The sequence below is a fragment of the Muscardinus avellanarius genome (assembly GCF_963383645.1).
Source record: "Muscardinus avellanarius genome assembly, chromosome: 5".
Classification (NCBI taxonomy): domain Eukaryota; kingdom Metazoa; phylum Chordata; class Mammalia; order Rodentia; family Gliridae; genus Muscardinus; species Muscardinus avellanarius.
In genome coordinates this window covers 11,661,120-11,684,099 of record NC_137790.1, presented here as the reverse complement: position 1 = coordinate 11,684,099, position 22,980 = coordinate 11,661,120, and the positions used below count along the sequence as shown (strand labels likewise).

General features: G+C 39.7%; 1 protein-coding gene across 2 annotated transcripts in view; it reads right to left on the bottom strand.

Moving 5' to 3' along the window:
• The window catches only part of CRYZL1 (crystallin zeta like 1), a gene marked incomplete at both ends in the record, with an annotated part of 54,619 nt that overhangs the window by 9,438 nt on the left and 22,201 nt on the right, over positions 1 to 22,980 (bottom strand). The window contains 6 exons of one of the 2 annotated variants that reach the window (XM_080696004.1): positions 1,606 to 1,739; positions 11,949 to 12,017; positions 15,069 to 15,113; positions 16,451 to 16,523; positions 20,646 to 20,723; positions 21,691 to 21,762. In XM_080696004.1, coding sequence (XP_080552130.1) covers positions 1,606 to 1,739; positions 11,949 to 12,017; positions 15,069 to 15,113; positions 16,451 to 16,523; positions 20,646 to 20,723; positions 21,691 to 21,756 — 465 coding nt within the window. Of the gene's footprint in view, positions 1 to 1,605; positions 1,740 to 11,948; positions 12,018 to 15,068; positions 15,114 to 16,450; positions 16,524 to 20,645; positions 20,724 to 21,690; positions 21,763 to 22,980 lie in introns of those variants that run through there. The other variant, XM_080696003.1, reaches the window with a different exon arrangement.

Sequence of the window (22,980 nt, the reverse complement as noted above, 5' to 3'; positions counted from 1 at the left end):
AGCTGTTTCAGGCTTTGTATAACAGAAATAAATAAAAATGGCTTGCTGTGCCGGGCGTGGTGGCGCACGCATGTAATCCCCGCGCTTGGGAGGCGGAGACAGGAGGATCACACAGGTTCGAAGCCAGCCACGTGCGCTGGCTTAGGAGACCCTGTTTCCAAATAAAAATGTAAAAAAAAATAGGTCTGGGAGTGTAGCCCGGAGGTAGAAGGGCTTCCAGGAACCCCAGTACCACCAAAAAAAAAAAAAAAAAAAAAAAAAAAAAAAGGCTTGCTGAGCCAGGCACGGTGGTGCATACCTGTAATCCTAGGACTTGGGAGGCTGAGATAGAAGGATAGCAGGTTCAAGGCCAGCCTCAGAAACTTAGAGAGACCTTGTTGCAAAATAAAAAAATAAAAAGAGCTGCAGGTGTAGCTTGAAAGAAGAATGCCTCTGCGTTCAATCTCTAGTATCAACAAATAAAAAAATAAAGTAAAAATGGCTTGGCTGGAGGTGTAGCTCAGTGACAGAGTGCTTGCTTACCATGTGCAAGGCCCTGGGTTAAGACCATGAAAAAAGGCTTGTCGGCTTTTTTTTTTTGCAGGTTTGGGGATGGAACCCAAGGGTATTCGACCTCAGAGCTACACCCCCTACCCTATTTTTTATTCTTTATTTTGAAACCGGGTCTCACTGAGTTGCAGAGGCCTCACTAAGTAGCTGAGGCTGTCCGCGAACCGCGATCCTCTGGTCTTAGCCTCCCGCATGCTGAGATTACAAGCGTGTGCCACCACGCCCGGCTTGTCGGCTTTTTAATGTACTAGTAGGTTCAGAGAAATGAAAAATAATCACACTGAATCTGAGTTTTGCATCCTATTGATAAAAAGCTGCTTATGAAAACAAAATGGAAAGTTAATATAGAAATTGATAATCTATTGGCATAGAATTATAATAGCAAATGGATGACTTGTTTTTTAAGTTCTGTTTTCTGTACATATATTTATTTGTTTGTTTATTTATTTATTTAAACCCAGAGGCATTCTACCTTTGAGCTATACTCCTAGCTTTTTGTGTGTGTATGTGTGGTACTGGGGATGGAACCCAGGGGCTTTCTATCTCCAGGCTATACTCCCAACCCTATTTTATATTTTATTCGGAAACAGGGTCTCACTAAGTTGCTAAGAGTTTCACTAAGTAGCTGAGGCTGGCTTTGAACCTGCGCAATTCTCCTGTCTCAGCCTCCCAAGTGCTGGGATTACAAGCGTGCACCACCACGCCTGGTCTTCCAGCTCTTTTTACTTTTTTTTTTTTTTTTTGTGTGTGTGTGGTACTGTGGATGAAGCCTAGGGGAATTCTACTTCCGAGCTACACCCCCGGTCCTATTTTTTAGTCTTTTTATTTTTTGAAACTGAGTTGCAAAGTGCCTCACTAAGTAGCTGAGGCTGTTGCAAACAGCAATCCTCTATCTCTGCCCCCCCAATGTTGGGATTACAAGCGTTGGCCACCATGACAGGCCCTCTATTTACTTTTAAACAAGGTCTAGCTAAGTTGCTAAGGGCCTCACTAAGTTACTGTGATTGGCCTTGAACCCGTATTGCTCTATTTCTTAACAAAATCATTGACACCTACGCTTGCTCCATCCATTATCAGCACCGATTTTCCAGGAGTGAGATGAGAAAGATAATGCAGGGCTGTATAAGCTCGCACTCCATCGCGAACGGTGCCAGCTGCTTCTGTCCACGCCACTTTTTCTGGTTTATGGACTATCACAAGCAAGAAAAAAAAATCCATTAGTAAGTTCCAACAGTACTGCCTCCGATCTATGTCTCTCCCTTCCCACGGCCCTGGTCCAAGTCCCTCTTCCTCTTATCTCTCACCTCTGTATGGTTTCCTGTTCTCATTCTTGCATACAACCTATTCTCAAGCTAGAAATCAGCGTGAATCCATTTCTTAAACTCACTATTGTGAAATAAAACACATACAGCTGGGCTTGGTGGCCAGGGTGGGAGGCTGACATACGAGGATCACAAGTTCAAAGCCAGCCTCAGCAACTTAGCAAGGCTCTCAGCAGCCTAGTGAGGCCATTAAGAAAAAAGAAAAATTGGGGGGGGGGCAGCTTAGAGGTAGACTGCTCCAGGGTTTAATCCCCAGCACACACACACACACACACACACACACACACACACATGCAACATAAAGCATTGTTGTATGAAGAACTCCAAATCAACCAGGCAAGTAGTCACTGTCCTAGGGAAGAAACAGTGAGAGGCTGATGTCCCAGAGCCTCCTCTCCCCCCACCACTCTGACTTTTTCTTATATTTGTGTGTGGGTGAGTGGTGGCGCTACCGGGGACTGAGCCCAGGGGAATTCTACTTCTGAGCTACATCCTCAGCCCTTCTTTTAATTTTTTTATTTTGAAACAGGGTCTTAAGTTACTACGTATTGGCCTGTGATCCTCCTGTTTCAGCCTCTCAAGCGCTAGGATTACAGGCCTGCTCTACCATGCCCAGCTCCTAACTCAATTTCATATTCACTTCTATCGCTTATTATTCAAGTATGAAAACAATATCATTCAGGTTTTCTGGTTTTGAACTTGATCTGGAAACAGACCCTTGATGTTCTTTTTTGTCTTGACTTTGTGGTACTGTGAATTGCATCTGAGGAGTGCACACCCGGCCCACTTTGACCATCTTTTAATTATTCTGAAATAAGGTATCGCTGAGGTAGTATGCTAGCCTTGAACTTGTGATCCTCCTGTCTCAGCCTCTGAATTTAGGACTCGAGGTGTATGTAACCATGCCTGGCTTCTTACTGGGATATTAACTTGCTCTTGCCTAACTACTGAAAAGACGGAGCTTTTTCACATGTTTGCTGGCCTTCTGGAAATCCTTTCATGAAGTGACTGCTCAAGTCTTTGTCAGATTTTTACTGTTGTTATTTTTTTCTTATTTATTGATTTATAGTAATTCTTCAAATATTCTAGATGAGTCACTGGTTTATTTATATGCTATATGTATTCCAAGTTGAATATCCTTTATTCACAATGTTTGAGGCCAGAAGTGTTTGCAATATTTGCATCTAGGTAATAAGACATCTCGAGGATAGGACCCAAGTCTAAACATGAAATTCATCTGCATTTCACTTACACCTTATACACACAGCCTAAAGGAAACTTTTTTTTTTTTTTTGGTACTGAAGATCAAACCCAGGGGTCATTCTACCTCGAGCTATACCCCCAGATCTTTTTATGTTTTATTTTTTAAACAGGGTCTTGCTAGGTTGCTGAGAGTCTCATGTTTCCAAGGCTGTCCTTGAACCTGTGAGCCTCTTATCTCAGCCTCCCAAGTACTGGGATTACAAATGTGTGCTACCATGCCCGGCTTTGGGAAGGTAATTTTATGCAATACTTTTAGCGTGTCTTTGTGTTGACTGCAACCTATCACAGGAGGTCACATGTGGGATACTTCACTTGTGTCATCACGTCAGTATTCAACAAATTTCAGATTTTGAAGTAGTTTTTTTGGTTTTGAGATTACAGGATGTTCAACCTGTATTTCAACTTTATGGATTTTAAGTTTAATGGTATCTTTGAAAATAGAAGCATTGAAATAGTTTGTGTGTGTGTGTGTGTGTGTGTGTGTGTGTGTGTATTTGTGTGTGTGTTTGTGTGTGTGTGTGTTACTAGGGATTGAACCCAGGGGCATTCCACCTGCAAGCCACACTTTCAGCTCTATTTTTTATTCTTTATTTTTAATTTTTTTTTTTTTTTTTTTTTTTTTTTTTTTTTTTGTGGTACTGGGGTTCCTGGAAGCCCTTCTACCTCCGGGCTACACTCCCAGACCTACTTTTACATTTTTTTATTTGGAAACAAGGTTTCCTAAGCCAGTGCGCGCGGCTGGCTTCGAACCTGCGCGATCCTCCTCTCTGCTTCCCAAGCACGGGGATTACAAGCGTGCGCCACCACGCCCGGCTTATTCTTTATTTTGAAGCAAGTTCTCACTAAATTGCAGAAGACCTAAGAGCCGAGGCTGGCCGTGACCTGCAATCCTTCTGTCTCAGCCTCTCAAGTACTGAGATTATAAGCATGTGCTACCAACATATGGCTTAAAATGGTATTTTAAAAACATAAATAACAAACATCCTAATATTTCTTTGCTTAAAATTCATCAACGGAGCTGGGTGCTGTAGCACACACCTGTAACCCCAGTACTAGAGACACTGAGCCAAGGCAGGTTTGAGGCCAGCCGTAGCAACTTATCAAGAACTTATTTCAAAATAAAAAATAAGAAGGGGCTGGGGACAGGACTTTCGGGAAGATGGCGACCGAGAAAAGCGGGGCTTAAGAGCCCCGCTAACAACCAATCTCCACTACCACAAAATCAGCGCTTTTCATAGCCAGAAAACACCATCACCAGAGAAACAAAAAAATCACCAGGCTCCAGAGAGAAAGCGGACTGAGAACAGAGCTCAGAGCCACAGAGGAGATACACCGGCCTCACGCCTGAGGATGCGGCAGCAGCGCCATACTGCCGGCGGCAGTGGCAAACTCACCGGACGGCTACAGCAAGCTGAGGTGAGCCGCTGCGGAACAGCCAGGCGGGATTTCTCGGCGCAGAGAGCATCTAAAGCTCCCAGTGGCTGAGCTCAGCACACGCTGCAGGGATTCAGAGTGGAACTCAAAACCAAGAAGAAATACGCCAGCCTCATGGCCGAGGGTGTAGCAGCGGCGCTATATTGTCACCGGCGGCGGCAGCAGCGAATTCACCAAGTCCAGTACAGCTACATCTGCGTACTCAAGAACAGTGAGTCAAATTGCAGGCCACAGAGGAGAAATCCCAGTACTGTACTCCCTGGGACTTGACCCAGTGGGGGAGTGGCGGTGGCAGAGATATCACACCATAGGAGAACGTGCAACCTGGCACCCCCCCCCCATAGTCTAAAGCAGCCTCTATCAACTCTCTGGGTCGGAGACTCTGTGATACAACCCAGTAAAGGAGTAGTGGGGTCTGAGATACTACTGACTCGAGATCCAGAGCACATTAAGTGAAGTCATAGTGACCCAAAGGAAGAACCCAGAGAAGGCACAAACTTCCGAAATCATGGGAAAGAAGAATAATACTGGAGCAATGAATGCCCACAACCCCACAACATCAGAACCCGATAAAACAGAAAATCAGAGATTTCTAGAAGATCAAATCAGGAAAATAACTGTAGAAATAATAGAGGTGCTTCGAAAAGAACTCAGAGAGAGCCAAAAAGAGATAAAGGATGCAATTAATGAAGTAAAGGCCTCAATTCAAAGCACAAACAACCGATTAGACCACATGGAGAACAGAATCTCGCTCTTAGAAGATGATCATTCCAAAAATGAACGCATAGTTTCTAATCTAGAAAAAAATATCCGACAGCAGGAATCTGACATTGAAGAAATATGGGCCCATTTTAAGAGAGCTAACCTAAGAATAATTGGAATAGAGGAGGGAAAAGAAGGTGAAACCAAAGGGATCAACAATCTCTTCAAGGAAGTAATAGCAGAAAAATTTCCAAACATAGAGCAAGAGGTCGATACACAGGTCCAGAAAACTTATAGAACTCCCTTTAGACAGGATCAGAGAAGAGGATCCCCATGCCACATAATTGTCAAAATGACCAATGTGGAAGCCAAGCAGAGAATCTTAAAGGCAACAAAAAACAAAGGGCCAAGTGACATTCAGAGGCAAACCAATCAGAATCACTTCAGACTTCCCAAACTAAGTCATGAGAGCCAGAAGGGCTTGGAGTAACATATTCCAAACTCTGAAAGAAAACAACTTCCAGCCCCAAATTTCCTACCCAGCAAAACTTTCTATCAAATTAGATGGATAAATAAGAAGCTTCCATGACAAACAGAAACTGAAGGAATTTATGTCTTCAAAACCAGCACTAGAGAAAATACTCAAAGAGATTAACTACAAAGAAGAAATAGGTAACACACACCAGAACCAGAGAAACAAGATTTTCCATCCAACAGACAACTAAGATTGGTTATCTGTGGAGATTCATTACTTATGTTAGTCTTTTACCTATCTCTAAATGGTATTGTTTGCCTTTATTGTTGTTAATTTTTAGGATTTCTAGTTGGAATATTAATATACCTTCAGATATAGCATTTGGAAATATTTCATCCCATTCTATTAGTAACTTTTAACTCTGTTTACATTGTCTTTGGATATACAATATATATATATATATATATTTTTTTTTTAGGGAGTTTGAATACTCTTCTGTTGCCTGTGCCATTGAAATCATATCCAAGAAATCACTGCCAATTTCAATGTTGTGAGGTTTAATGACCCAGATTTTCTCCTAAAAGTTTATAGTCTTAAGATTTATATTTAGGTCTTTTATCTATTTTGAGTTAATATTTGTATATGGGATTAGGTAAGGGTCCAATTTTATTCTTTTCCATGTAATTATTATTTTTCAACAATATTTAGTTAAAAGATTATTATTTCCACCACCAAATGTTCGTGGAAACCTTGTCAAAAATAACTTGACAATATAGGGAAGAATTTAGCTCTAGGCTTTTATTTAACTCCAATGGTTTATAGATCTGCCGTTAGAATAGTACTATACTGTTTCAATTATTGTAGCTTTATATGGTTTGAAATCAGAAAATATATATCTTCTAGCTTTGTTCTTTTTCAAGATCGTTTTGGGTATCTAGAGTCCATATTCCATATTAGGATAGATTTTTTTTCCTGAAAAATAAATATATAAATATATAATAGTTTCACCTAAAAAATAGAAAAAAATATTCTCTGGTAAGAAAGAAAGTAAAAAGAAATATTGAAATGTTATCTTTAAGTCATCAAAAGCTTGGTATCAGACAAATGAAACTGTTATGTGAGATTATCATTTTTAATTTTGGATAAATTGCTATAATACTAGATGTCAACCACTAAGCCAAGCATGGGAGGGAGGGATGGGGAGAGAATGGGGTGGGGATCGGGTGGGGGCTGACTAGGCAATGTGTGCATGTATGTCTACAAAAGTTTGTATCCCACTATGATGTATGAATACAGTGCACCAATAAAAAATAAAAAAAAAAGAAGGGGCTGGGGGAATAGATCAAAGATAGAATGCCCCTGGGTTCAATTCCTAATACCAAAATAAATAAATAAATAAATAAAGTAATTCATCAATGGCTTTCCATTACACTTGAAACAATGCAAACTCAATATAATTTTAAAAATTCTAAGTTGGACATGTGGCACATGCTTGTAATCCCAGTATTTGGGAGGCTGAGATAGGAGGATTGCAGTTCTAAGACAGTCTCTGCTACTACTTAGTGACACCCTTTGCAACTCAGCGAGACCCTATTTCAAAATAAAGAATAAAAAAATAAAGCCGGACGCAGTGGCACACACTTGTAATCCCACACTTGGGAGGCCGAGACAGGAGGATCGCACAGGTTCGAAGCCAGCCTCAGCTACTTAGTGAGGCTCTCAGCAACTTAGTGAGACCCTGTTTCCAAATAAAATGTAAAATAGGTCTGGGGGTATAGCCTGGAGGTAGAAAGCCTCTGGGTTCCACCCTCAGTACCACCAAAGAATAAAAAAATAGGGCTGGAGGTGTAGCTTTCGAGGTAGAATGCCCCTGGGTTCCATCCTCAGTACCACACACACACACAAAGAAAAAAAAAAAAAAAAAAGAAAGAAAGAAAGAAAAAATAAAGGAAAGAGAAGAAAGAAAGCTGGTTCTGCAAGAATCCCTGCATTCTTGAGGCTGAGACAGGAGGATCGCGGTTCGCAGACAACCTCAGCTACTTAGTGAAGTTGAGACCCTGTTTCAAAATAAAGAATAAAAAATAGGGCAGTGGGTTTAGCTTGGAAGTAGAATGCCCCTGGGTTCCATCCCCAGTACTGAAAAAGAAAAAGAAGAAAAGAAAATTCTGTATGATCCTATAATTAAGTTGTTCCTTACAATATGTCATTACTTTTTATTTTGTGTTCATGCTGTAAACTGAATGTGATTTTTTTGTTTGCTATAGTATAAGCAATTTTTTCACATTTTACCAAAAATCAACATAATACTCTTCACAATCTTCATGGGCTCTTTCCAATGTGTTTTCTCTAATGGTAATAGGTTCAGAGGGATTAGTCACGGGGAGTCTCCTTGCATTAGTAACAGGCTAGTGCCCTCTAGTGGTGACACAGAGCAGTTACGCGTGCACATGGAACATGTTCAGACAGATGAGCAAGGCCGGTAAACAGAACACTATAAATATCATGTGATACACACAGTACTTCACTTCTTGTGAAACTGTTTAAGAAATCCCATACACACACCATTCATTTTCCCTCCCTCCTTCTATCTCCCTTTCTCTCTTTCTTATCCTTGGTTCTTGGTCCCTAACTTTCATAGCCCTTATATATATTTCAACATAACATTTGTTGAAATATTTGATCTTTTCTTCTTGCTTCCAGAAGTAGCTTCAGAAAAGTTTTAGGTCAATGAATGGAAAAAACTATCTTTTATAATGCTGAGGTGCTGTAGTCTCAGAAGCAGGCCTCAGAAAGCAAAGTCTCTCTCTCTTTCTCTCTGGCTTTCTCTTGCCCTCCTTTTCCTTGTTCATTTTTCTCCCCAAGGCAGATCACAGAATCTAGAATTCCTCATCCCCAAAGCAAGTCAGAGAAACAAAATATATACTCTAATCTTCTCTTGCCTTTCTGTCTTGAAGCTGGCCTGGCCATAAAGAAATTCTCTAATCTACCTTGTCTGATAGCCGATATTAGGCCTCCATGTCTGAGGGGTCCTGCCCCACGCCTGAGAGGAAGGAATGCTACATGGACAGGCCAGGAGGCAGGTCTTGCTGGGTGTCCCTGCTAAGGCTATTAGCATTAGGTAATGTTCTTTCTGTCCAATCACATTTCTACACAGTTGTCCATTCTTCAATCATGCCTATGTAATGAGACCCCCATAAACAAAACCAAAACAAAACTCCAAGGACAACAAGAAAGGGATTTTAGACAGCTGAACACATGGAGGCTTGCAGGAAGGTGAACGTCTCATTTGTGTGCCGGGTGGCCGGCCATCCCAACCCAACAGGGCCAGAGGCTCGTGTCTCAGGACTCTTCCAGAGCTTGTGCTACCTATGTCTTCATTTGGCTGTTTTATTCCTATCCTTTAAAATATCCTTTACAGTAAACTCATAAATGTGTTACCCAGAGTTGTGAGCCATTCTATTGAATGAGTCAAGCCTCAGGTTAGAACCTCGGACTTGTGGCTGGTGTCTGAAGAGAGGGGAGTGTTATGGGACTGAGCCCTCAATCTGTGGGGTCTACCTCCAGGTGGAATCAGAATTAAATAGGATTAGAGGATGCCTGACCGTTGTCTGCTGCAGCACTGACTGCTTGCTGGAGATGAGAAATCCCCACACATTTTCAGGTCAGGTTAGAAGTGATCTGTGGTGTGAGTATATAGTAGAAGAAACTGGGTTTTAAGTTTATTTTTTTACCCAATGGCTATTTTTCCAATTTTACTGATTATGGGATGGGCTCAATGTACTACTTAACTTTCCAGAAGCCACATAGCTCATAAGGTGAATATTCATATTACTCGAAAACACATCTACTCTAACAGTAAATGCTTAATTTATGCATGATTTGCATATACGGCCTTCTTTAGGGGAGGACATCTCCCATCATAATTGTGACTACCATATTTTATCAAAATATTAGTTATGCAATCTTTAAAAACACAAACGGCAGTAAAACTACAATTAAGATGTCAAAAGACCTAAAATTGCACAGTCAAATGTGGATCAATGTCAAGATCTTTGCTTTTGTGTTAGGTGGTCAAAAGGAGCTTATGTGCTGGAAATGGTGGTGCCCACCTATAATCCCAGTACTTGGGAGGCTGAGACAGGAGGATTGCAGGTTCAAGGCCAGTCTCAGTAACTTAGCAAGACCCTCAACAACTTATTGAGTCCCTACTTCAAAATAAAAGTTAAAAAAAGGGTTGGGGGTGTAGCTCAGAGGTGGAATGCCCTTAGGTTCCATCCACAGTACAAAGTACAAAACAAATAACAACAGAAACCCAGGAGTTTATTATGTTACAAAAACTAAACAAAAGAGTCATGTGTGGATCAAGAAAAACTATAACCACACTAAGATTTAAAATTTCATTTCTTCCAAGTCTAGGCCCAAAGGACTAAAAGAACAATACTGAAAACGTGTGCCACATTTTAATAAAAAAAAATTACATTATTTTTATGTTTGACGGAATGGCTTAAGAAGTAGAAGTAGGGCGCTTTGGTGGCGGAGACGGGAGGATTGCGCAGGTCCGAAGCTAGCCGTGCTGGCTGTAATAGCTGCTCAGTTTTAAATGCTGTCATCAATATGGAGAAAAGCAGATTCATAGCACATTTTCAGAGGTTGGCGGAACCCTGTCCTTTCGTTTGAATAGATTCGAGTGGAAGGTGACTAAGTGTTGAGCTCTAATTAAGCAATCACTAGAAGCCACCCATGGTGCGCACACCTGGAATTCCAGGATTAGGGAAGGCAGGTTCAAAGTCAGCCCCAGCAACTTAGTAAGACTCTCTTTCAAGACAGAAAATCAAATAGGGCTGGGGGCGCAGTGGAATGCCCCTGGGTTCAATCCCCAGTACAAAAACAAAACAAAACACACAACAAAACTCCAAAACCAACCCCCCAAAAAGACCCACAAACCAATCACTAGGCAAAGATTTTAAAGAAAGTCAAACTGAAAACTTTCCCCTGAAAAGTTTCAGAGAACATACTGAAATTACTTACCTTTTCACAAAATGTTGGAGCTGTATATAGAACGTAGGGCTCATTTATGTGTTCTCATTTATGGACGCAGTCAGCATGTCTTGGGACCTTGCTAAAGGTGTCTTAGTGGTCATTTGTTTTTGTTTTTGCAGGGCCTAGCACATGCTAGGCACGTGCTCTACCATGGGGCATATTCCTGGTCCTTTTTTACCTTATTTTGAGACAGGGCTCCACAAAGATGCTCAGGCTAGCCTCAAACTTGCAATCCTCCTGCCTCAGCCTCCCAAATAGCTAGGGTCACAGGCATGTGCCACCATACCCATAGAGGGCAGGTGTTCTTAATTATTTCTCACCTCAGACCCTACATGTACACTCTAGATTTTGTACATATCTTATTTCAACTAATAACCAAAAGGCAAGGTATGGTGGCATCCACCTATAATCCCAGTGATTCAGGAAGCTAAGGCAGGAGGATTCCAAGTTCAAAGCTAGCCCAAGCAACTTAGCAAGGCTCTGTCTCAAAGTAAATAAATGAATAAATCAAAATTAAATTAAAAGGGGCTAGGGATATAGTTCAGTGGTACAGCAACCCTGAGTTTAGTTCCCAGTATACCCTCCCCCTCCTCCCTACCAAGAGCATGGGGGATGTAACACAGTGGCACAGTGTTCACCTAGCATGTATAAGGCCCTGGATTTAGCCCCAAACATCTCTAAATAAATGAATAATAATAAAAAAAAGAACAAGAAATTTAAAAATTATTAGAAGCCGGGTATGGAGGTACACTCTTGTAATCCCAGTATTTGGGAGGCTGAGACAGGAGGATCGCAGGTTCACAGCCAGCCTCGGCAACTTAGAAGGCTCAGCAACTTAGTGAGACCCTGTTTCCACATAAGAAATAAAATCAGGCTAGGGGTGTAGCTTGGAAGTAGAATGCCTCTGAGTCCAATCAGTACCAAATAAATAAATAAGTAAAAATTCTTGTTAAGGATATAATTTCAGAGCCAAGAGAACACTTTTCAATCTTTTTACCATGAGCAGTATTAGTAAAACTTAAAGTTTATATACTGTTTAGTCTGAATATGAGTCTTATAAATAATAATTATGAGCTAGAAGTATTCGCGTGGCCATTCAACACTTGCACCACACGCCAGTGAAGTGGAGCTCCGTGAGCTCCGGAAGCTGGGCTGGTACGTACCCAAGTAATGCTCATGTACTCGAATAACTTCACAAAGCCCCGGGTCTTCAGAATCCAGGGGCAAGATGCCTAAAAAGTAAAATAGGAAACTTCAAGGAAACAAGCCGTATATGAATCCATTCTTCATGAGACATATTCATAAGTTTTGTCCAATGGAATTTGAAGGATGGTTTCAGTAACTGCCAGTGCGGGGAAGGAAGAGATTTTAGAAAGATGGGGATGGGGCCACACGCTTTCCAGCACGGACACAGCGACACCTGTGCTGTTTCTCTTCTTTTCTTCTGAGTGACAGACAGTGCAGATGATGCTTCCTGCTGCAGAGACACATCGGAGGCTTAGGCAGGGGCACCTGGGCTCCTGGTTAAGACTGTTCCTGATTCACAGCTAGAGTTTGGTTACATGTGATACATACATATGTTTCTAATACAATCTCATTTTTTCCTAAGCTAGTCTAATTTCAAATAAAATAATACAGAATAATCTTGAATAATATAGAGTGCCACTGACTTCAGAGAAAAAAAGGATAAGAAGAAAATCAATTCACAGGAAAATCAAAGGTAATCTTGTAAAAACATGAAAACCTTCCTATAAATCTGTTCTTTAACAGTGTCAGGTGTGTCATAAGACTAACGATTTTCTAGGTTTATATGAGTATCTTTCATGAAGATAATGGAAATTTCAAAGATCACTATAAAAGTCATATTCCACATGTTTGAGTGCCTATCTAGGATATCCACTGTGTGTGTGTGTGTATATATATATATATATATATATATATATATATATATATAACATGTACATACATATTTATATTATCTATATTATATACTATATTATAATATATTATTTATATTATATTACATATATTACATGTATATACATATTTATACATGTGTATATACATATGTATACATACAAGGATGTATGTAACAGAAGATTATAACTATATAAACATACATACTTTATATTGCAAACAATATAAAATACTAAATATAAATATTTAATATATAAATATTAAATATATAAAATACTAAATATAAATATAAATATAAATCCATACTAAGGATTGAACTCAGGGGCATTCTACCTAAGTAGCTGAGACTGTCCTCGAACTTGTGATCCTCCTATTTCAGCCTCCCAAGTACTGGGATTACAAGCATACAGCACCATGCCCAGCTGAAAAAATTTATCTTAATAATTATGGATTTTTTTTTTGCAGTACTGGGGATGGAACTCAGGGGCGTTCTACCTCCAAGCTATATGCCCAGCCCTATTTTTTATTCTTTATTTTGAAATAGGGTCTCACTGAGTTGCAAACAGCCTAAGTAGCTGAGGCTGTCCACATACCTCAGTCCTCCTCTCAGCTTCCCAAATGCTGAGATTACAAGCATGGACCACCTCACCGGCTTTTTAAAATTATGGATTTTTAATTATGAATTTTTTAAATAACAAATTAAATGTTCCAAGTCCTTTCTTTCTCTTCCCTTCCCTTCCCTTCCCTTCCCTCCCTCTCCCTCTCCCTCTCCCTCCCTCTCCCCCTCCCTCCCTCTCTCTCTCTCTCTCTTTCTCTCTCTCTCTTTCTTTTTAGTACTGGGTTGAACTCAGGGGCATTCTACTTCCAAGCTATATCCCCAGCCCTATTTTTTATTCTTTCTTTCTTTCTTTTTATTTTTATTATTATCTTTTTGTGGTACTGGGGATAGAACCCAGGGGCATTCTACCTCCAAGCTATACCCCCAGTCCTATTTTTTCTTTTCTTCTTTCTTTCTTTCTTTCTTTCTTTCTTTCTTTCTTTCTTTCTTTCTTTCTTTCTTTCTTTCTTTCTTTCTCGGGTCTGGGGATGGAACCCAGGGGCATTTGACCTCTGAGCTACACCCCCTGCCTGATTTTTTATTCTTTATTTTTGAAACAGGGTCTCACTGAGTTGCGGAGGGCCTCACTAAATAGCTGAGACTGTCCACGAACCACGATCCTCCAGTCTCAGCCTCCCAAATGCTGGGATTACAAGCACACACTACCATGCCTTGCTTATTCTTTATTTTGAAACAAGGTCTTACTAAGTTGGGAGTGCCTTACTAAGTAGCTGAGGCTGGCCCCGAACCTGTGATCTTCTTGTCTCAGCCTTCCAAGTACTGAGATTACAAGCATGTGCCACCATGCTTGGCCTCAAGTCTTCATTTTAGAAGAGTAGCAAGGGACTTCTGTAGGATTCAAGTGTCGGATAGAGATTCTACATGGCCAAGTTGGTCAGCTGTTTTCACTGTTCTCAAATGACTTTATTCTGGTCACATACTGGAGGTTGACCAGGAAGGCACTGTATCAAGCACAGAAGCAACTATACTTATTTTTCTGTCTATAAAATTATTCTAAGCCAGGCATGGTGGCACATGCATCCCAGTACTTGGGAGGCTGAGACAGAAAGATTGTAGGTTTAAGTTTAGCAACTTAGATAGACCAGGTTACAAAAACAACAATAACAAAAAGGATTGTGGGTGTATCTCAGAAGTAGAATGCCCCTGGGGTTCAATTCCTGGTATCAAACAAACGAAAATTTTATATTCAAATTTTGACAAGCTTTAAGTGTTTGGCTAATAGGAACCAAACTCTTAATTTTCTTCATCAATGGACTTTTGAGAGCAAATCCCCCAAACTAGGACAGTATTTGTTTGTTTGTTTGTTTATTTATTTATTTATTGCAGTACTAGGGATGGAACCAAGGCCATTCTACCTCCGAGCTACATCCACCAAGCCCTATTTTTTTTAAAATTCTTTATTTTGCAAAGGGTCTCACTGAATTGCAAACGGCCTCACTAAGTAGCTGAGGCTATCGGAGAACCGTGATCTTCTGGTCTCTGCCTCCCAAACGCTGGGATTACAAGCTTGCGCCACCATGCCCGGCTCAGTATTTTTTTTTTTTTTTTTTTTGCAGTGCTGGAGATTGAATTGAGGACCTCACACATGCTAGTCAAGTGCTATACCATAAGCTATACACCTAGCCCAGGAAAGTAGTTTTATATGAAGCAATATCATAATGAACATTAATAACAGTATAAGAAAAAGAAGAGAGGGCATAAATAACTTATTTATTGGTTTGAAATAGAACTAATAACTACAACTTACCAACAACTTCATCATCTGGTTGAAAGAATGATACCTTGCTTCCAACTGAAAAGTGAAGAAATATAATATTACAAGGCTACTAAATACAATTCGTATTTAACTATTAAAAACAAACCAGAATCCACAGGTTTATAAAAAGACATTCATTTAGAGAAAAGGCAAGAAATAGGACATTATGTTGGTTTGTAAGGACTGCAGAAGAGAACACTTCAACTATGGATCCTAGGTACAATGCCTTTGGGTTCCATCCTCAGTACCACACACACACACACACACACACACACACACACACACACACATGCACGCACGCACACACACACACATCTGGATCCTTGGAGACACATGGTTGCTGACACCACTGAGAAGTATGTCTCTCTCTGTCCATTGAACTGACTTTAGGGAGGAAGAGCTAAAGGAAGAGGATTCATCCTACGGCTTCTACGACGATGAACCTGGTCTTCTATTGTGATTTTAGTTGTAGAATCTCAGACATGCAATGGATAATTCTGATAAGCATCACATGTAAAATTGTTTTTATTTGGAAAATAAATTCAAATGAGCAGCAGGAAAGTTTTTGGAATTTCACAGAAATAATATATGAGCAACACAGAGTTGATAGGAGAAAAAAAAAAATGAGATCATTGTTTCTCCAGGAAAAGCAAAGGTAATTCTGTAAAAAGATGAAGAAACCTTTTTACACATCTGTTCTTTAACAGATTCTGTTCTAAAAAGCCTTTATCATCAGTCAGTTCATTTGAATATTTTTTTCTGCATATAGAGAAATTTAATGTGATTTTGAAACTAATGATTATATAAAATTTGGCCCAAAGCTAACTTACAAAAGTAATTTGTGCTTATTTGTAAATATCATAAAAAGGACAACATTGGTCATTCTATTTAATCTATGATTGATTACTCATGAATTAAAATAGGTAATATTTACCAAATATTTGGTAAATATTTACCAAATTATAGTAACCTCTTTAATGACAAATTAAGTCCTTTTTAATTTTTAAAAGTGTACTTTTGTATAATTAAAATTTATTTAATTAAAGGAGTATATATAATTTTATGTATCAGTAAACCAATGTTTTTTTCCTTAGAAAATAAAGATATTAAGCCGGGCGTGGTGATGCACGCTTGTAATCCCAGCATTCGGGAGGCTGAGACCTGGAGGACTACGGTTCGCGGACAGCCTCAGCTACTTGGTGAGGCCCTCTGCAACTCAGTGAGACCGGTTTCAAAATAAAGAATAAAAAATAGGGCAGGGGGTATAGCTTGGAGGTAGAATGCCCCTGGGTTCCACCCCCAGACCTGCAAAAAAAAAAAAAAAAAGAAAAGAAAAGAAAAGAAAAGAAAGATATTTATATTTGTAAACTTACCATCTAACACAATTCCAGCAATTTCTCTCCCAACAGGAAAGAAATCCTTTTTCATCTTCATTTCTGCCAGAAGCTAAATCATGAAAAAGGTTGTCAGCACAATATTGTCAAGAACAGATCTACTGTCTTACACTCTCACACACAGAAAAGGGAGAGTGAGAATCCGTCCACAGAAAGAGTGGATATGACGACATTTTTGGAATTAAGACAAAACAAACAACTGTACAAACAGATTTATTACTTTCTTTTCTTTTCTTTTTTTTAAACTGAGGATTGAACCCAGGGGCATTCTACCTCTAAGCTACACCTTCAGCCCTATTTCTTATTCTTTATTTTGGAAGAGGGTCTCACTGAGTTGCAGAGGGCCTCACTAAGTTGCTGAGGCTGGCTGTGAGTCTGCGCTCCTCCTGTCTCAGCCTCCCAAGTACTAGGATTACAAATGTGTGCCACTTTGCTCGGCTAAAGATTTCTTTATATGGTAGTAACCCAGAGTTTTTTGTTGTTTTTGTGCGTGTGTGTATGTTTGTGTGTGGTACTGGGCATTAAACATAGGGGCATTCTACCTCCGAGATACACCCTTAGCTCTTTTTAATTTTTGTTTTGAAACAGAGTCTCACTTAGTTGCTGGGTGTCTCTTTAAATTGCTGAGGTTGGTTCTGAATATGTGATCCTCCACTGCTGGGATTACAGGCATGTGCCACCACACCTGGTTTACTGTATTTTTATCCACTTTTTTTTTTTTTTGGTGGTACTAGGGGTGGAAGCCAGGGGCTTTCTACCTCCGGGCTATACTCCCAAATATTTTATTTGTAAACAGGGTCTCACTAAGTTGCTGAGAGACTCACTCAGTAGCTGAGGCTGGCCTCAAACCTGTGCGATCCTCCTTTCTCAGCCTCCTAAGACCCGAGATTATAAGTGTACGCCACCACGCCTGGCTTTATCCACATTTTTATAGAGTTATAATCAGGGATTTAGTAACTATAAGTGTTTCTTTCACTTACCATAAGTATTTTCTTACATTACTATACAGTTTTCATAACCATTATGTTTAACAGTTGTTTAATATCTTATTCAATTGATTTTTACCATAATAAACTGTTTTTTTTTTTTTTTAATTGTACCTAGGGATATTCTACCTCTGAGCTATATACTCCCAGCCCTATTTTCTTTCTTCTTTTTTTTTTTTTGTGGTATTGAGGACGGAACCCAGGGTTATTCTACATCCAAGCTAAAACCTCAGCCCTGGCCGGGCGTGGTGGCGCACGCTTGTAATCCCCGCGCTTGGGAGGCGGAGACAGGAGGATCGCGCAGGTTCAAAGCCAGCCGCACTGGCGTAAGAGACCCTGTTTCAAAAATATAAAATAGGTCTGGGAGTGTAGCCCGGAGGTAGAAGGGCTTCCAGGAACCCCAGTACCACCAAAAAAAAAAAAAAAAAAAAAAAAATTAAAAAATTAAAAAAAAAATAAATAAAACCTCAGCCCTATTTTATTTCTTTATTTTAATTTTAAAACAGAATCTTGCTAGGTTAATGAGAGTCTCACTACTTGCTGAGCCTGCCCTTGAACCTGTGATTCTCCTGTTTCAGCCTCCCAAGTACTGGGATTATAAGCATGAGACACCATACCTGGCTATAATTTACTATTTTTTTTTTTTTTTTGGCACCAGGGATTGAGCCCATGGACATTTTATTTCCATGCTACATCTCTAGTCCTAAATTTTTCATAATTTTAAAAAGAATATCTTTCAAACATAGAAGTCTGCACATAAGAACTACTGCTAGCATTCTTGGTGATAAAACTTTAGGAGAATCTCACACATTTATTTCTCAAGTTGTATTCGTGTTACTGAACTGCCTAATAGGAAGCTATAACCTTGTTCTGTAATTTTTGCTTTTGACTTTTTTTTTTTTTTTTTTTTTTTTTTTTTTTGTGGGTCTGGGGTTGGAACCCAGGGCTACAACCTCTGAGCTACAACCTCTGCTCTATTTTTTATTCTTTATTTTGAAACAGGGTCTCACTAAGTTGCAGAGGGCCTCACTAAGTAGCTGAGGCTGTCCGCGAACTGCGATCCTCCGGTTTCTGCCTCCAGAATGCTGGGATTACAAGCGTGCGCCACCACACCCTGCTGCCTTTGACTTCTGGAATTAAGACAAAACAAACAACTGTACAAACAGATTTATTACTTTCTTTTCTTTTCTTTTTTTTAAACTGAGGATTTTGACTTTTTCAAAGAAAACTTTGATTCCTAGAAATTATGATGACATTAAAATCTAGTAAAGTTCCAATAAACTGATATAATCTTCAAAAACCTGAGAAAATGGACTTACTATGGTACCTTTAACAACAATTTCTTTATCATTTAAAGACTTTCTCCTTTTTTTTTTTTTTTTTTGTGGTTTGGGATGGAACCCAGAAGCATTTGACCTCTGAGCTATACCCCTTGCCCTATTTTTTATTCTTTATTTTGAACAAGGGTCTCACTAGGTAGCTGAGGTTATCTGTGAACCCTGATCCTCTGGGCTCAGTCTCCCAAACGCTGGGATTACAAGTGTGCACCACTATGCCCGGCCTACTTTTTTTTTTTTTTTTTTGCAGAGGGATTCTACCTCCAAACTACACCCACAGCCCTATTTTTTATTCTTTAGTTTGAAACAGCGTTTTACTGAGTTGGAAAGGGCCTTACTAAGTAGTAGCTGAGGCTGTCCGCGAACCGTGATCCTCCTGTCTCAGCCCCCCAAATGCTGGGATTACAAGTATGTGCCACTACGCCTGGCCCTTCTATACATTTTTATGGTCAATAACAAAAGATTACTGTGAGGTGAGAGGAGATTGGAGGTATGTGTATATGAGAATAAGAAATAAGAACAAAAAAATGACAAGAAGAGTATGAATTGTATCTAAAGACATTAGCTAGCCAGGCGTGGTGGCGCACGCTTGTAATCCCTGCGCTTGGGAGGCAGAGACACGAGGATCGCACAGGTTCGAAGCCAGCAGTGCACGCTGGCTTAGGAGACCCTGTTTCCAAATAAAAATGTAAAATTAAATCTGGGAGTATAGCCCAGAGGTAGAAGGGCTTCCAGGAACCCCAGTACCACCAAAAAAATAAAAAATAATAAATAAATAAATAAATAAGCTAGAAATATCAACATAATCAATGGCCAATAAACTAACTGATTAGGTTCCATTTCTTTCTTTCTTTCTTTTTTTTTTTGTGGTGCTGAAGATTGAACCCATGGCATTCTACCTCCAAGCTACACCTCCAGCCCTGTTTTTTATTCTTTCTTTCTTTCTTTATTTTTTTTGTGGTACTGGGGGTGGAACCCTGAGGCTTTCTACCTCCGGGCTATACTCCCAGACCTTTTTTATATTTTATTTGGAAACAGGGTCTCACTAAATTGCTGAAAGCCTCACTAAGTAGCTGAGGCTGGGTTCAAACCCGTGCGATCCTCCTGTCTCAGCCTCCCAAGTGTGGGGATTACAAGCGTGTGCCACCACGCCCGGCTTTATTCTTTATTTTGAAAGAGGCCTCACTAAGTAGCTGAGGCTGGCTGTGAACCCTGATCCTCCTTTCTCAGCTTCCCAAGTACTAAGATTACAAGCATTTGCCACCACGCTAGACTTATTTCTATTTTTATTGTGTTTATAAAGTTATTTTCTTCCCTTAGTATAGCCTTAGTCTTAGTCTTTTGCAGAGTTTATAAAATATTTTCATATGATGATATAAAATACATGACCTGCTGTAAGACTAATAATTTCTGTTAATGTAGAAATACATAAATTTAAGCTGGGCATGGTTGTACACACTTGTAATCCCCGCGCTTGGGAGGTTGACAGGAGGATCGCACAGGTTCGAAGCCAGCCTCAGCTACCTAGTGAGGCTTTCAGCAACTTAGTGAGACCCTGTTTCCAAAAAATATATAAAAAAGGTCTGGGAGTATAGCCCAGAGGTAGAAAGCCTCTGGGTTCCACCCCCATTACCGCCAAAAAAAAAAAAAGAAATACAGAAATTTGCATTTCACTGCTGTTCAGATTTTCTAAAGATACTTTCTTGGAACAGAGAAGTCACTTATCATTATATTTAATATATATATATATATATATATATATATATATATATATATATATTGTATATATATACACACACACACACACACAAACTCTTATTTGACTTTTAGAAAAAATAAAAGCACAAATACCTTTGTATTTATCCAGCTCAGAGCACAAGCTTTAACTTGAACTTTCACAAAGTTATCCTCTGTAATAGGAAGATTCTCCTAGAGCCAGGCAATAACAAATAATGCATTATACATTCCTATGAGAATATTTTTATGTTTGAAAATTCTTTAGATAACTGAACAAAATTAAACTGATCTTAAATCTATTGTTAAGTTAATTTCAAAAGCTATAAATAATTATCCAACAGCTTATACTAAAAAAAGACTAAAGAATATTTTGGGGTAAAATTTGTAAAATGCTTTATGGTCTAAATTTTTTTCAAGCCTGTAATCCATCTGTCTGAGCCTCCCAAGTACTGGGATTATAGGCATGCATTGCTGTAATAGCAACTATATTAAAAATATAGCAACTAATCTTTTAAAAATATAGTTACACACTGGGCGTGGTGGCACACATTTGTAATGTCAGTATTCAGGAGGCTGAGACAGGAGGATCATGGTTTGCAGATAGCCTTAGATATTTAGTGAGGCCCTTTACAACTCAGTGAGACCCTATTTCAAAATAAAGAATAAAAAATGGGGCTGGAGGTGTAGCTTGGAGGTAGAATGCCCCTGGGTTCATTACCAGTACTGCAAAAAAGAATATATATATATATACACTATAATATATGAACCACTATTTTCACATAAAGATTAAAGTAGAGTAATTTGGCCTGGTGTGGTGGCACACGCTTGTAATCCCAGCATTTGGGAGGCTGAGACAGGAGGATTGTGGTTTACAGGACAGCCTCAGCTATTTAGTGAGGCCCTTCCCAACTTAGTGAGACCCTGTTTCAAAATAAAGAATAAAAAATAGGGCAGGGGGTGTAGCTCGGAGGTAGAATGCCCCTAAGTTCCATTCCCAGACTCCCCCCCCCCACACACACCCAAAAAAGTAGAGTAATTTGAGGAATTTCATTTAAACTTTTGTTGTTCCATTCTTCTAGCAGGTCACTTAAAAGTTAGCCTATTTCATATGAAAAACAGACCATCTTTTTTCACTTAATGATTAAACAATTTTTCTTACCCTTTCTTGAAATACAAATGTTATTTCTTCACTTGGGGAATTCTGCTGAAAATATAAGCCTTTCATAGTTACCTAAAAGAAAAAAATATATATGTAACAATGTGCTCTAGACCAAATGAAAGCAAATTTGAAAAACCAGTGCTAGAAAGGATAAAACAACTATATTGTAGTCTTCAAAAAAGTAAATTTATAAGATTTTTATAAGGTGACCAATGCATGCAACCAACTCTGGTATGTGTCTTACCCAGAATGGGTTTACTATTCAATCTTTCATTCTAAAGCCAAGCATACATTTAATTTTACCGTTCTATTCAACAACAAAATTTAGATGCACATAAGATCAATAAGAAAGAACCAACTTGGCTGGGAGTAGTGGTGCATGCTTGTAATCTCAGCATTTGGGAGGCTGAGACTGAAAGTCCGGCACAGAAAGGACCCAAGACCAGTTGTTGGAGATGAGCAAGCAAGCAAAGCAGCGGACTTTACTAAGGCTGCCCAGCTGCCTTTTGTAACAGGCAGCTGGGTAGTTCTAAAAATTGGAGGGAGTCTCCGCTCGCAGAGGAGGACCGTTAGATGTAGGGGCCTTTACTGATTGGGTGACTCATACCCCAGTGATTGTGTCACTAGGGGACTGGTTGTTGGGCATCCAGTGGCCCCCTTTGGCTGGCTATGAGGTAACCAGCACAATCCGGAAGAAAAGCCAGAAAGGCGCCATCTTTGGCATGACTGGGCTGCTTATCCTAACATTCCTCCCTTTTTGATTTTTATGGGCAGTGGGTGTTGGATAATCATTCTGACTACTTCCTGCTGAGAAGGGGCCGGGAGGCATAGGGAAAGCAGCCCCCAAGTTCAGGCCATGAAGAAACAAATTTCGTCGGGGCAAAAGTCGACGAATGTTCCCTGAAGCTGCAGATCCCACAAGGACGTGAGCCAGTCGTCGCAAGGGTGAACGGGAGGTATCATCCAGCTATCTTCCAGGAGGGCTTGTATCATAAGTTTCCATCGCGAAGGATCCATCTCTGCATACTGTCAGTCATCCCTGGGAATTGGTATCTTCTGAATTTAAAAGCTGGTAGTTTCTGAGAAGCTGGTTATAGGTCTGATTAGATATTTTGTTTACCTGGGTTTGTATGAGCTTGGTTATGCAGGGTAGAAACATGCAGGCAACAAATATAATAAAAAGCGGACCCAGGATGGGCCATATCCATGTAAGTAGCGGGGACTGAAACCATGTGGAAAGGGATGTTTTTTTTGAGATCCTTTTAATCTTATTGTTATCTCATTAAGCCT